At 38.8% G+C, this 15,625-nt stretch overlaps 2 protein-coding genes across 2 annotated transcripts in view; one reads left to right on the top strand and one right to left on the bottom strand.

Annotated features, from left to right (window-relative positions):
• LOC118326700 (bifunctional heparan sulfate N-deacetylase/N-sulfotransferase 3-like) overlaps positions 1–2,035 on the top strand; it is a 7,950-nt gene extending 5,915 nt beyond the window's left edge. The window contains exon 7 of the mRNA XM_035659744.1: positions 2,026–2,035. Coding sequence (XP_035515637.1) covers positions 2,026–2,035 — 10 coding nt within the window. The remainder of the gene's footprint in view (positions 1–2,025) is intronic.
• Positions 2,036–2,346: 311 nt separating this feature from the next.
• LOC118326699 (bifunctional heparan sulfate N-deacetylase/N-sulfotransferase 4-like) overlaps positions 2,347–15,625 on the bottom strand; it is a 41,234-nt gene continuing 27,955 nt past the window's right edge. The window contains exons 7-10 of the mRNA XM_035659743.1: positions 13,871–13,928; positions 6,256–6,358; positions 5,016–5,126; positions 2,347–3,471 (exon numbers count right to left, since the gene is read on the bottom strand). Coding sequence (XP_035515636.1) covers positions 3,442–3,471; positions 5,016–5,126; positions 6,256–6,358; positions 13,871–13,928 — 302 coding nt within the window. The 3' untranslated portion in view covers positions 2,347–3,441. The remainder of the gene's footprint in view (positions 3,472–5,015; positions 5,127–6,255; positions 6,359–13,870; positions 13,929–15,625) is intronic.

Below are 15,625 nucleotides of genomic sequence, written 5' to 3'. Positions count from 1 at the left end.
CAAAACTGCAGCTCTTGTGGGGTGTTTCCCGGTCTGCAGTGGTCAGTACCTATCAAAAGTGGTCCAAGGAAGGAAAAGCATTGAACTGGAGACAGGGTCATGGGCCGCCACGGCTCATTGAAGCACGTGGGGTGAGAAAGCTGGCCCATGTGGTGCAGTCCAACAGACGAGCAACAGTAGCTCAAATTCCTGAAAAAATTAATGCTGGTTATATATATATTCTGATATATCACAATGCATATATATAAAACTTCGATTTAATATAATTTATATAGAAAGGTGTCAAAACACACAATGCAACGCAGTTTGTTGGTATAGGGCTGCATAGTTGCATACCAGTCAGAGTGCCCATGCTGACCTACACAATATTGGGCAGGTGGTCATAATTTCATGGCTGATCAGTGTATACATAGATATATAGTCTATATTTTTGCATTGTTCTTGTGTTGGTTTTGGTAGAAAAATCATGATCAAAATATTGTGCCTAAACATAAATCAGATAAAATGAATAGAGGAACCATTCAGCATTGCCCTTTTTTGTCTTTTCCTTTTTGCTATTCCCACTGAACCTCCATAGCTCTCTGCATTAATGAGCTTATATTCGATGTCACCAGAGGTGGTACAGAACAGAAGGTCTCATTATACACGATAATTTAATTCTACTCATATCTGTTTCCATCTCTTAAAGTGTGGCAACACTTGGGAAAACCAGTTGGGAAAGATCTAAGGATAATGATTAAACCTGAATAAGAGTGATCTCCTGCACATCAAATTGGATGCTAGAAGTCCCTCCTCAACCAGCTGCTTTTGAGGGTTTATAGATTTGGGATTTGTGTTACTTTTAGACTGATTATGTCTAGAAAACTTGAGTTTACTTCCTTTATCTGGAACAAGGTCTTTTTTGAAACTATAATCTTGTTGTTGGGGACTATTGAAGATGATGGTGCAACAACTAATTTCTGGTGGCTTATCACTGGGCTGAAAGTTCTGCTATGCAGCGGCTATAAATAAATTCCCCTTTTCATATCCCAATCACAAGCTTCTTTCTTGTCAACAATGACGTAATTTATAACTAAATATACCCTTTTCTCAACAACCACATTGCTACACACTCTCACACCTTTCTTTGTTTAAAGTGACAAAAAAAAAATCCATTACATACATAATATCATATCCTTGTTCAAATATATGCACACTGGAGACTTAATTAGTAAAAACACTGACTGCTTTCCTGCTATTACCTGGCCCTGTTAACTCTATAGTAAAGATCGAACCCTGCTGTAAACGAGCCATAACTGGAATACCTAAAATTATTTCGTCCCTTTAAACAGTCGGTTCTGGCTCCTTACAAACACAATGGGGTACTGCAGGGATGGAGCTACTGTAGATAAAGACAATGATTTATGGGAAGCAATATTGTACATTTCTGCCAAAAAGGGGTTCTTTGAGTGTAAAAAATGGTTGCTTAAAAAAAAAAAAATTTTTTTTCAAACATTTCTCCAACATTCACATGCTTCGGATTTGTCCTTACTGCCTTACTGGTAATGGGTGTTTTAATTGATTTAATTGATGTCTTCTGATCTTTCAGACCAGTTTGGGCATATAACGCTGTTATGCCTTTCAAGCCATTAATCTGATGGTGGAAGCCTTTTGTGACTTCATGGCTAAAGGTTGTATTTTGTGTTCTCTGGTAATATCGAAGCTTCAATCACATTCAAGGTTTATTGCAAATTTTCAAAATTTTATGATCAGAGAAATATTTCAACAGCAGATTGACAAATACAATCTCACCTAGCAGCCCTCACCGCAGTATGTCAAAATACTTACCCACACCCTCTAACAGGGACCGATGTGTATCTGATTACCATTTTGTGCCTTGAAGAATGAGGTCTTTTTTGTCTTAAAACAATAGTAAGCTGCCATCCTAATGCACTTTTAATGTAAGTGAGGGAGAAAAATCCACAGTGGGTATCCTCCAAAGTGAATGTCTGCTATTGTGTTGTTTGTCTTTTATTGTCGTGTCAGGTTTGTGTAACAGCATAGTCTATATTTTACAGTCTGGCATGAAAACATGTTTGTGTGTGCTGTAATAACCTTCCTGTTTAACTTGAACATGATTGTATGATAGGTTAGTTGGTAACTGATGCAATACCTCACAGCCATAAATTCTTTGAATAGCAAACTGTCATGCACACAATTTCCACTTACCTTTGAGGACAAACAGTCTACCATTTGGGCCAAAGATCACGTCACTTAAATATGTCTGGAGATGTGTCCCTAGATAGTATAATTCAGTGTTTCTTGGACATTAAAAAAAACATCTTATCCTGTCAGTAATATCCATTTCTTTAATTTTGGTTCTGTGTTTGACATTTAGGGGGTTTTTTGCATTCAAATTGAAGCTCAACAACATAGGCCACTGGTTTTAAAAAGGAAAAAAAAGGAGGTTGAGACTTAAATGAGACACTGACAAAACAAAAATTGCCTGCGGTTACAGTAGCTACTTAAAGGGTCCTGGAATTAAGTGTCATATCCATTAGGCTCATTTTGGTCACTTTTCCTTCCCACATGCCTCCTCAGTCCTTAGTGCTGAAATCATCAGTGCTCATGCTCTGCTAAATGGACACCGCTTTCTTCTGCATGGCAAGTCACAGGAAAATAATGAGCGGGCAATGCATAATTTCCAGTCCATACTTTCCAGTGAAAGTCTCAAGTGACATCTCTAAGGGTGAACAAGGCTACCAGATCTACCAGAAACTAGCTTCACTTTAAAAAATTAACTCACATAACAATGAGAACCTATCATGGAAAGTAACAGCCTGTCACTCACCCTGAGTCTATGCACTTATCCTCCCTGCTTATTCACTCTCATTGTGATATATATGAAAACAAAAAAACAAAAAAGTAAGACAAAACCATATAGGGTGCATTTTTTTGTCTCGGAAATACATGGAACAGAACTTAGTGCAAAGTCATCTCTATAGGAACCACGCACAGCTGACCAGCGCTGTTCTGGCATCATAAATCAAAGGTGAAAATAAAACAATAATAATAGTAATAATAGTAGTAATAACCATCAAAGTCACTGCAGGTCTGCACGAGAGTTCACCATAGTTCAGAACAGGGTTTGGGCATCAAAGACTTGCCAAATGCTCCTTGTCTCCCATAGTTCTCTTCATTATTCTAATGTGGTCCCACTGTCTTCAGAGCTGTCTTAGTCACTCCTCCATCCATCCATTCATTCATCCTTTCAACAGTTCAGTTCAGCAAAGTTTCTTTGCGCTGTTATGACCTCTGCTCCCATCAGCAGTGACACAGCTCCTAGGTGAAACAAGGCACCCTGTCCCTGCCTTCACCTCAGGGTTTTTCCTAAAAGGCCACAGACAGTGCATCTGAAGGTCAGGTCTCCTGGTCACTTCTTGGTCCTCGACCCCTTGACCTTTAACCCTGGTTCATGGATGCAAAGGTTATCTAACCTTCAGAAAGAGGTAAAGAGGGAGGGGATGGAGATGGAAACAGAGAAAAGGGAAAAGGTAATTTAATTCCATTTTGTTTTCTTATTGATTGAAATGTCAAACCATGAAAAAAGGACAGAAAACATGCTGTAATTGCTGTGAATGGGCTGGAAAACCTAAGTGGACTTGTCAAGTGGCTCCCTCTGATTCATGAACAGTGACAAACAGTGCAAACAAATACTCAGACAAAAACACAAACACTGTTTGTTGAGCATTGCAAAAGAAAGAGGGCTCTGCAGAGATCAAGGTGAGACAAATGTCAGCAACAGCACTTACACTACGAAGCCTAATTCAAGTGCATGCTTTGAATTCCACGACACGATTCCTCGACACTCAGATTCAGAAGATATCTTTTTTTCTTTTACAAGCCAGCAATATTTAGATTTAGATTTGTCCATTGACAATCTATCCCCACATTTCGCTTTTGTTTTGTATGGTTTAACTTTAAGCCTAAAGGCCCTGAAAACATATTCTATCACTCTGATTCTTAAGACGAGCGATGGGGTCCTACATGAGCACAACATTTCCTGCCAAAGTCAGAACAGTTTTGGGAGTTATAGGAGCTTTTAATTTTTTTCCTCACTGGTTGGCAGTGGGCAGGGCTCTATTGAAAAAGGTGACAACACATATTTCTGTAAACAAATCGGCTGAATCTAAACCTACTGACTGTTGTTCCTTTCACAAGACAGACTTTGACTATGTCTTAGATCTAACTAATTGTCAGACTGACGATGATAAATCCATCTGTTGCACAAACACTGTCTTGTTGGACCAACTGGAGGACATATTTGTAAAAGATTCTGAAAAAATTTAGACTTTTTTCAAACTAAAACACATGACTGACCTGAATATTTTACTGCGAAAATTCAACAAAGAGCACAACAATACAAAAAAGCTCCAGTAGCATAAAATCTCAACACTGGATAGACCTGTTCCTGTGACGAGGCTTCTTTATATGGCTGGGCTCAGTATAGTTGCAAACTCCTCAGTCCGGTTTCCTCGTGCAAATAAAAACAACTGGCGAACGGTAGTGAAGTTCAATGGGGTTACATGGCCTCTAACACCTTCCCTTCTCATTGCTTGCTTCACAACATTCTTAGCAGAATTTATGAGCCATGATTTCCTCTTTGCCACAGGTCAGCAGGTGTCACTGGTTGTTACCATGGAAACGTGAGTCTTTTAGTTCTGAGGTTGGCCTGGGGGTAGGGCGGCTGACTCTAGGTTTAAAATCAGTAACATTACAAGTAACATTAGGACACTAAGTATCTTTCTGGTGAAGCTGGCCTCTGATCTAACGACACAACCCTGAAATAATAAGATTCAGACTTCAATTGTTGCTTTAGTCACATAAATTTAATTTTTTAATAAAATACTTAAGATTTAAAACCACGTTTTCAAGGGCTTTCAGAACATCTTCCCCCACTATCCACTGATGTAAATTCAACACTTCAACTTTTATAAGCTGGTGAGATGAGTGTCACAGAGTTTAATGCCGCTGACCTTCTGAAGCTCCTCTCTAAGCCAGGAGGGAAGCGGCTGTCCGAGACGATGCAGCAACTTTGACAGCTCCACGTTGTGTTCCCTGTAGTACCTGGAGAGATATGCATGTGCCTGAAGAGAGGAGAGGGGAGAGAGGGTGGTGGGGGATGGAAGAAGTTGAAGGGTGAGAGCAAAATAGGCAAGAAGATGAGCAGACATGGATGGGGGGAGTAGTGAGGAAATAAAACAAAGGGAAAAAGAAAACAAGTTGGTAAGTCAGGATTCGATAAGTGAAGGAGAATACAGGAAGTATATAAAGAAATAGAGTAGAATAGAAGAGGGGCATGCGTATGGCAATAAAAGAAGAAGGAGGAAAGAGAGGTGAGAAGTTCAGGGAGTGAAAAAATTAGTTGGAAGAAGGGATGTTTAGAGGAGAAAAACAAAATAGACAGCATGGGAGAAGGGGGCAAACAAGATATTGAGAGAGATTAATGATGTGCCACCATCTTTAGATTAGTTTATTTCTCCTCAATAGGACTTTTGGGCCACTAAGTGCCGAGTGGTATGAACAGAGCTAAGAAAGAAGAGGTTAGAGAGAGGGAGAAAATAACATGAAGGATGCATGAGATCCATTATCTCTCTCCCTCCTGAGTGTCCCTCTTCTCCGCCTCTCTTGTCTCTCCTCCCTGGTGTTCCCTCCATCTCCTCCCTCCTCATCTGTCCTCTCCTTCTGTCCCCCTGGTGGAAACTCAAATACGGTTTAACTACAGGTGACACGGAGGCGCAGCCATTAGCCATGTGTGAGCACATGTAGGAAGACAAATTGTGTCTATGTGTGTTTGTCTTCATGTGCGAGCAAAGGTATGATTCATTGTCTGCAGGTCTGGTCTCTCCTCTGTGGAATCAGTAGCCAGGACAAAGATTTATGGATTGGATTTTCTACTTCTACCTTTCTCCCTCCATCCTAATCCCCCCCCGGTCCCCTCCCCATCCACTCTCTCACGGATGTTGTGTCACTATTGAGTCCTAATAATTAGGTTGTAACTTTCTGGCTGGATCTGATTGGCTGACAGTTTCCACCCCAATGCTGAGTCCTGTGGGAAATTTTGCCACAGCAATGGTGGCCACTGTGGGCTGTCACTGTCTATCAGACTGCTGCTTTTTCTTTTTTATTTGTCTCTATTTCTAACAATTCATTCCATGCATATATCATAGTTTTCACTAAGCATAAATTAATTTTAATTAAAATATATACATTTACCTCTGGCTCCATAGGAGGGTACTTCCTCCCTTTGCTCTTTCCCAAACATTTTGTCTTTCCTCCCTCAAGGAGCTGGCACCAAAAGCCCTTTTGAGGGTCAAACCTGAGAGAAAGATAGGGAGAAGAGAGAAAGAAGAGAAATGTTAACACAAAAAAATCTAATGAGTAGTAAGTTCACTATTTTTCTGAATATAATGTGGTACAGGGCCATTTTTTAGTCATAGCCCAGACATAAATGTCTGCCTCTTACTCTTGTGCTATCAGTGTCTATCTGACTGTTGCACTGTCTCGTTTCATCTCTCTGTGTCTATATCTCCCTCCCTCTCCATGTCCCTCCTCTACACTGCAGCCTCTCTATAAATGTCTGCACATGTGCTGCTTACTTGCATTCATGTTTATCCATTGCATATATATAATGTATATTTATTTGTAGTTTTCTATGTATTTATATATATGTATGCCTTACTTTTGCAGTATAGATAAACAAAGCACAGCTAAAGAAAAAGGTAAAAAGATATACATCATTGTTAACTGCTATTTGGCAGCCAGAGTATAAGGGCTAATGTGGATGTGACTGAAAGATGCAAATATTGTTCTTTATCTGCATGCATCAGTGAGTGAATAAAAGAGAAAAACGAGTTAAGTGGTTCTCCTTCAGTTTTCCTCTGACAGGACAGGAGGAAGAAAGGAGAGGGGGATTAAATAAATAGGCTGCAGCGTTGAGGATCTGTCAGACTGCTGCCATGTCAAAAGAATGAGAAGGAGAAAAGAAAGATTAGGCTTTTGTGTAACTCGGTCTTCACCCAAAACACACACAGACACTCACACTCACACGCACACACATACACTCACAACCACACACACACACACATACTAAAGGCTTGTTTAAGTTTATTGATTTGTCTTTTACTCAAGATGCTCATCTCTAATAAGTGGCATTTACTGGAGGGATTACTTTGTTATGGAGTTGATATCATACACACACACACACACACTGTATGTAGTATGTGGAACTGTGTATGTGTTGGTAAATAATGTATGTGCAAAAGTGTGGCTGTCCATGTCTAATCGTTGTCGTACTTTCTGGTTTTTCCACTAATTCCTCTCTTAGCCCACTCTTACTCTCCCTCTTCCTCATTGTGTCTTTATTTCAAATGTTTAATTTATATGCTGTTACGTCTAATTCAATGTGTTTCTGTCTATCTTTCCATCTTTCTCTTTCTCGCTCCCCGTGTAGCCTCATAATTAAAGTGCGCTGATATATAATTACTGTGCATATTTACCTCAAGTCCCATCTCGGTGAATAGGAGGCCTCTCCCCCTCTTTTGTGGCTCTGCATTATCAAATGTTATTATTTGCATCCCGTTCAGCTTCTCAGCCATCCACTCATTAAGTCCGCGGCTTTGAGAAAATTAACGACCTCATATGCAAATTGACAAAGGAAAAAAAAAAAAGGCTTTCCACTAAAGCATGGGCCGTATGTCAGAGTGTGGGATTGCGTGTAATCAGAACTGTGTGTCCCCTCCGGAGTGTGTCATAACATCTTTGTTCCCCCTCCCCGCCTCACATAAACACACTGTTCATACACTTTTTGCCCGTACCAACAGCGGTATTCAAGGAAACTTCAAGTTCATTTCAAATTCACAATTGAAAGCAGTGAATATCCCTTAAAGAATTGCAGTGGAAGATAAATAGAAAGGTGCTCACCTTGGTTGGGTCCTAAACAGACATAGCTGTGCTTTTATGCAAATTGTTGCAGTCTAATCAAAAGTCACCAATAACAGGAAAATAAAAAAAACTAATTAAATTTTTTATCCTCACTGCTGATTCCATTAAAGGAAGATGTCTAACTTTAAATAGTTGAATCTAGATTTCTTTTTTTATGGTGTTTCTTTACAAATTCCTTAATTGCTCTTCAATCACTTTGAAAGAAACCTGTGCTTGGACGGAGGTCATCCTTTATTAAAGTCTTCTCTGATGCCACAAGAGACAGGAAAATGATGTCTCTTATGTGTTCCTTAAAAATGAGTGTACCAAAAAAAAAGTTTTTATTTAATCACATTTGTTTTGCTTTTTAAGTTTAGTGTCATCCTTTCCTCTCAAAAGAAAACAAGCCCTCATACTTTCTTTCACAAAATACAAATTAATTGTTTTTCCCTCTTGGCATTTGATAACCTCCTGTCGTTTAAAATACAAAATTGCAACACAAAAATACTTACAAAAAATTGAGGACACAGATGACTTCTTGATGATAGTTAAAATTCTTCCTTTATGGTTGCCAAAATTTGAAGCACTTGCAACAGACGATCATTTCTTGCCAAGTTTATTTACAGCATTTCTTTTGACACATTTGATGTAGCTAAACCTTCATGTACGCCTGTAGTTCAAGGAGCTAGCACCGTAGTCTCTGGCAAAAGATAATAAGTCTAACTAGTCGTGTAGCCACTGTGAACTAAAATTTGAATTCTCTCCCCTTTTTTGTGCAATGATACTACAGCTATTGTGCAAAAGAGTCTTAAACAGTTTGTGCATATTTGTCAAAACAGTGTTTAAGAAAAGTAAAAGTCGTGGGCTCTTTGGGTGGAAACGCAGCTCTACCTGACACTGCATACAGAACATGGCGATACGTTTTGGAGTCAGTCAGATATAATTGTTGCAGTGTTATACTTAACTCTGTTTTGTGGCAGAAAATACCAGTGCTTAGTTTAGGCTTGTGAGACACTCAAACAAAGTCACAATTTGGAAGGTCGAGAGTATTCATTATTGCATGATGAAACCTTCCAGCAGTGTATTTTAAAAATATTCATCTTAAAATTTTTGTTTTGACCTGATTATATTCAAGTCTTGCTGGCTGTGCACCCCTCCCTCAGTCTCTTTCCTTTTCTGCTCTAAGCCATCTGCGCTGGACGGTGCCCAAATCACACTTTCCTGAAAGACAAACCTGTGCATGCATATGTGAAGGTGTGTGTGTGTGTGTATACAATAGTGGTTTAAAGCCAGGATTAGTATCAGTTACATTAGCAGCAACTGTACTAAAAAAGTGTGACAGAAGCTCTAATAATGACCCCAGTGAGGCAGTAAAACCGTCGATGAGACCAAACTCAACTAGTTCACACTATGAACTCAAGGGTAGTCATTACACCAATTTTTGCAACATCAGCTGCTGTTACAGCAAAAACAACAACGCAGCTGACAACTTAGAACACAACCATTAAGAAGTACATTACAGATATTGTTACTACTACCACAAATGTCTCCATTTGATGCAGCCATAATAGAAACCTGCTACAACTAAAACTTCATTTTCTTGCCCAAATTAGTTTAGCTAAACTTGAGGTTTGTCTAAAATCTTTCTAATCATCTCGCTTGTCTTCGCCTCGTCTCTCTTCTTTTCAGTGATGTTTCCACTTTCCCACATCTTGGCACTTTACTTAATAAGTACAATATTATTATTACAGGTAGGAATGATGACAGAAACTTAATATGAAAAAAAGTTCACATAAACAGAAGTTATCTGTAAAAGTAAATACTGTACTCAAACAAAAAAATCTTATATATATATTAATGACATGCATGTGCATGAAACTATGGCTATAAGTTTAAGGGAAGATATTAGCCTTAGTTCAATAAAAAAAATATATAAATAATAAAACACAATAAAATCTCCAGTGTTGAAGGTACTTTGAACCTTGGTGTCCTTCCAATTTATTAACATCACACTAACACTGCCAATGAACATTAATCCTTATGCAGAATGGTTCCATATAAGGGAGACATGGCTTTATGGTTTTGAATAATTCACTAAATGTAAGTCTGATATATCTTCAGTAGCATTGGAACACAGAGGTGCAGAATATGTATGAAAACTAATTTTGAAAGATAAATTTAAGGGGAATATTGCATTTGAAGAGGAAGAGTAAGTGCTGCTGTCTCTGGGCCAATAGGTGGTGGCATACTGCTCTCGACCCTGCACCACATCAGACACGCAAAATACAGACGCAACTCTTGACCCTGCTGTGAATTGAAGCAAGCTTGTGTTTTGTCGGCCAGTCATGCAGTTACACTGAGAATGATAAAGAAGTTTGGTAGACATTGGGAAAATGTCGTAGCGAGGCAGAACAAGAAGGGAGAGGAGGGCAAAAGAGAAACATGGTTGAGTGGTGATTGGCAAAACTGCATTACAACACAAGACAGAAAAAGAATGAAAAGCTTCACAAATGAATACATAGTCCAAGGAAACAGTAATACGGTGAATGTTTAGTGTGTTTGGGACAGGCAGACAGCATTCATCTCCATACTGATTATGCAGCGTCTATTGTCCAATGGCTTGGTAATTATTGCAATGCCCAGTGCTCTGCTCTTCAGAAACCATTATGAAGCTCGGATAAGAAGTCTGACCTCTTTCTGTCTGGCAGACTTGTTGGTTCTTACAATGGAAGGGGGCAGTAAGGGAAAGGGGCAGGGGAGATCTTATGTAGCTTCGAAAAAATGGAGGAGGGAAGGTCGAAGAAGAAAGGAGAGAGATGATGTACAATTTAGTAAAATAGAGTTTTGATTAAAAAACTAACCGAGAAATGAGGAGGAAGCTGTAAGAAAGATGATGAAAGAGGGAAAAAGAGTCTTTGGACAAATCCTAATCTATTACTGTTGTTTACTGCCATTTGTGCACAAAGGGCATACAGTCCACTAATTATAATGCTCATAGTGGCTTGTGTTAGTGCATTCAAGTGCTGGTGGGAAGCTTTTTTTTTTGTAGGAATCCTGAAAATTCAGAAGATTTAATGTAGCGACACCTCTGGTTACTGATGGTAACAGGAAGGGAGGTTTAATCCTTACTGAGCAGCTTGTCAATGCGACCAATCAATCTTCAATTTGAATAAAATGGTAGAGTAGTAAAATCATCCACGCATCGAAAACAGACAAAAATAGATATTGTGTTGCATTTTTAATGAACGATCATGGTCAGGTGACAAATACATTGAGTTTCCTGTGACAGCTTCACAATAAAAGCTCAAGTTCAAGGCAGCAGTAGGAAAAGTTGGTGTACATTAGCAGTAGTTTAGAGAGAGAGAGAGTAAATATGAAATTATCAGGCAGATAAAATTACACACAGTAACGCTGGATTATATGAATGCATCATTTCCTGTGTACCCCTCGTGTGTGAACATGTTGAATGACTATAGCTTAAAAATATTAATAGCATCAAAAATAAATGGTAAATGGTAAAAACCTTTTTTAGTGAGTTTTCTGCAGACATTTTTTTGTTGCCTTGTTTGGTTGATCTTGTTGCCATATTTTGGTGCTGAGTTAAAGTAAAATTACAGGGTTATAGCAAACATAATATAGGAGCGAGACTTAACGTGTGTCTACTCAACCATACCCAACCAGAAGTCAATTCATGAAAATCTTAAAGATTATAAAGTATCATTAGATATATTAAATGCCACATGAGGAATCTTTGTAATGCATTAATGAATCAGTGAATCAGTTTGGTATGTGTAAGTGTAATTCAAACAGTGACTGTGCTGCTGATTCCTTTCATACACACAAATATTTCTTCATCAGAGCACCACTCAGGAGCCTCTCCACCTGAAAACCAAATGGCTTCACAATGCAATTAATTGGATTATTCCACTAATGCATCAATTTGATGTATCAGTTTTACCCCCTCATATAATAATAGCATTTTTAAAGGGGCAATTTGGGGGCACAGCTGTTAAAGGTGTGGTGTCTGTTTGCTGTTCATTTATGATAATTACCTTTTGTCTCTCGTGTGGCACCATCTTAATCAGGACTTTGGGAAATAAAAAGTAATGTAAAAAAAATTACACCTTCTGTATGTGTAAAACTTTAAGATACACACGTAGGCTTGTATGTATTTTACAGTATCACAAATACCTTTTTAATGTCCGATTTTAGGTTCAAAAGTAGCTTTGTAAAACATGTTTTTAACACTTTATTATGAGGATAAGAACACATCTCAGTTTTTGTTTAACCCTTTTTACTATGTAGACTGTGTAGACTTCTTAATGCGAGAACTGTGTCTGAGGCCTTCTTGTTGATGGGCAAAAAACATCTACTGAGCTTGATACCAACTAATAAACTAGTGCAGATCAGTTTAATAGCAAAACTGTTAAAACCAACTTACTTTACAATGTTTAAATGTATTGTCTTTTTAAATATGAACTGGGTAATCACTCTCACATAGACATCCAATACCAACACATAGACACACCACAAAGCAGTCCATTTAGACCAGTGTCACTACATCATATTGTTCTCTCCCAAGGCTAATGCAATGTGCGTGTATGAGGGACACAGAGGGGAGGGGGGATAATAGTATTGTTAGTAATGGATGTGAAGGGCTTGAAATTGGATGTTATTAGGACTACAAGGCTTTACTACGTACTTTACATGGATACAATGGAGTAGAAAGAAGGGACAGTGGGAGTATAGGGGGTGAAAATGTATGAGATTTTAAAATTAGGGTGAGGCTTCCTTTTTCGTTCTTTTTTATCACTTGAAGAATACTGAGGGATAAATGTCTTACTCACTATGAGACGTATCTTGTAGCTTACTTTATATTATATATTAACTTTCTTGCTGAGCGTTAGATGCGAAGATTGACGTCTATTCAGTATAAGGCTACAGCCAGCATCCTGTTAGCTTAACTTTCTTATTGTATATAAGTCATTTTCCACTGGCTTTTCATTTTTCATACACATCTTTTGGCTCTTGAGGTGTGTCTCTTACCTGCCTCAGATCTGCACACAGTACAAGCCAGACTACCTCCAGATGTTGCATTAACATGTGTTTTTCCCTATACACATTGTATTTTAATACCAAGTGTAAATGGGGTGTGAACATGGCACTAAAAGTCAAGAATGCAATATTATTTTTCACAGTGCGCCAGTTGGAATATTAGTTAGTGAGGTAGATCGGTAGGAAAGAAGAGAAGCAAGGGGAGACCTAAAGGATGAGCCAGGGATGATTTGGAAGATGTGAAAAAGAAAGTAGGAAGGTCGGAGTGATGAGAGGGGAGGATTGGGAGATGCAAGTAATCAAAGAGCAGGAGAAAGACTAGAAGATTCTAACAAAAGAGAGGGCTGGGAGGAGGAGGAGAAATGGGTACAGACAATAGAAATAAGTGAACACACAGCCGAGAAGGTGACAGAGGTAGGAGGAGAATAAAAAAACATACAAAGTTTTGTTAAAAAGATTTGAATAAACTGCAAGGCACACACTAGTTATAATACCTCTTCAGATCAGGGCACGGTCACTCCTTTGGAATAAATGAATAGTAATTGATTGGAGCAAGAACAGTACATAATGCCCAGTGTGGCTCCTTCACCACCCACTAATCCACGAGGAGGGTATGAGTGCCCTATACGTAGGTGTGTGTTTTTTTGTGTCTTAAGTATCAGTCTCCAGTCTGTTAGCGGAGTGAATAGAAGTTGTTTGACAGGCAGATATTAGGCCGTCATGGCCAACATGAATAAAAGAGACTCAGATAGCAAGGAACATAAAACAGTCATTAATGTACGCACCCCACTTTCCTCTGGAGGAGACAATGACACACACGTGTTCGTACTGGCACGCTTATAGCCAAAGGCACAGGCTGACAGACAGACACACAGTGAGGCCAGAGGTGACCAGGGCATCTTTCCCATCAACTGCAAACGGATAAAAGCAGTGAAAAGATTGTAAATTATAGGACAGAGGCTAAAATGAATCTATAAGACACACACACACACACACACACACACACACACACACACACACAATCAATTCACATACCCACAACCCTCTTGAGTGTTTGTAAAAGAACTGAATGAGTGTAGGGAAGGAAAACCAAGAATGAGCAAACACACAAGAACATGTTGGTTACAGGATGTAACAGCTACAATACCAACTGACGGAAATCTAAATAGATATGCAGATTGTGTGTTGACAAGAAACTTAATTGATGGTTCTGTGTTTCCCAGCTGATTGCAGGCAATGCGAACAGCTCCACCTGGTTCTAGTTTAGCTGCAGCAGTCAAGTCAAATCTTTTATGATTGTTTTTCATATCTTTATACGATTTTGGATGAGTAACGTAGCTTGCTAAGGACCTAATTGGCTTCCATTCATAATGAATAATAGGAAGATAATCTGATCTATGACATTTATAATGGACAACATTAAATATTTGACAATAAGGATTCTGAAATAGTCTTATGAAACCTGCAATAACTGATTTATTGGCCACTCTTGGCAGCAGAAACAAGCTGTGAACACAACATCAACATTTTATGACCTTATAAAGTTGATATGTTAGCAAACAGTTGCTTATTTACATATCCAGCAGACACAGAACAACATTATCATCCCATTGCGGTTATATTTGTGTCCATAGTATTTCAATAATCACTCTCCTTTGGGCTCTCTTTTGTTCTCCATCAACACCTGGGGAATACATTTGGCTCTGTAGATGCTAAATGCTCTACTATGTTCACATGCTAGTTGCAAACTTTGTCTGTTGGTCTGTGTGGTGCTAAGAAGGTAGTGTACTGTGGGTTTTTAGGGCTTTTTTTGCTGACAGCTGCGAGACTGAACCAAAACAGTGAAGTTGCAGTTTGTAAATCAATGAATCAAAGTTAAATTTATACCTCTTTGAAGCAACATTTGATTGTATACCATGCTTTCTCTTGGAAGCGGCTCAGCATGCTATATCATTGTTACTCTTTAATATGACTTGAGGCGGTCACCTGTCACTGCACACCGATGGCAGAAGTCTGCTAAATGATGCAACAGTGACCAGCAACGTGCAGGAGAGCAACAATTCTGTTATCTATTCCTGGAATCAATGTTGTGAGAAATGGTGAATAAAAAAGATGTAGAAGACGTAGCAGAGTTGCGCAAAAAAGAAGTATAAAAGAGGGAAGATAAAGAGATTCAGATTTTTAATTGCACAAAAATGCTGTTTGCATGTGTGTGCAAGATAGAAAGAAAAAATTAGAAACATGAAGACTAAATGTTTCGATTCTCAATATTGGCACGGATTGTGAAAATTATATTATCCTACAAGCTGAATGATTAATATAATCAATTAAGGACTATCTACTTGGTGTGTGTGTGGTGTGTGGTGCTAGGGGTGTGTGTGTGTGTATTTGATGTATTATCGTAATAGGAGCACTGTATGTCCCTTCAGAAGACCTGTACTCTCCCTCACAAGTCTCTCTTCCAAACCTAGAGGGTACACCTGAGGAGTGAGAGCTGTGTGTCAGCGTGTGTAGGTGTTTACTGCCCAATGCCATATTGGGGAAAATCCAACTGGCAGAGTAAAGATGGCACCCTCAGTAAGACTACCATACACACACATGCACATAC

This window comes from Morone saxatilis, unplaced genomic scaffold, assembly GCF_004916995.1.
Source record: "Morone saxatilis isolate NCDOM2014 unplaced genomic scaffold, NCSU_SB_2.0 Contig17, whole genome shotgun sequence".
Taxonomy (NCBI): domain Eukaryota; kingdom Metazoa; phylum Chordata; class Actinopteri; family Moronidae; genus Morone; species Morone saxatilis.
The sequence above is the reverse complement of the archived record's forward strand: the minus strand, read 5'-3'. Positions and strand labels throughout refer to the sequence as shown.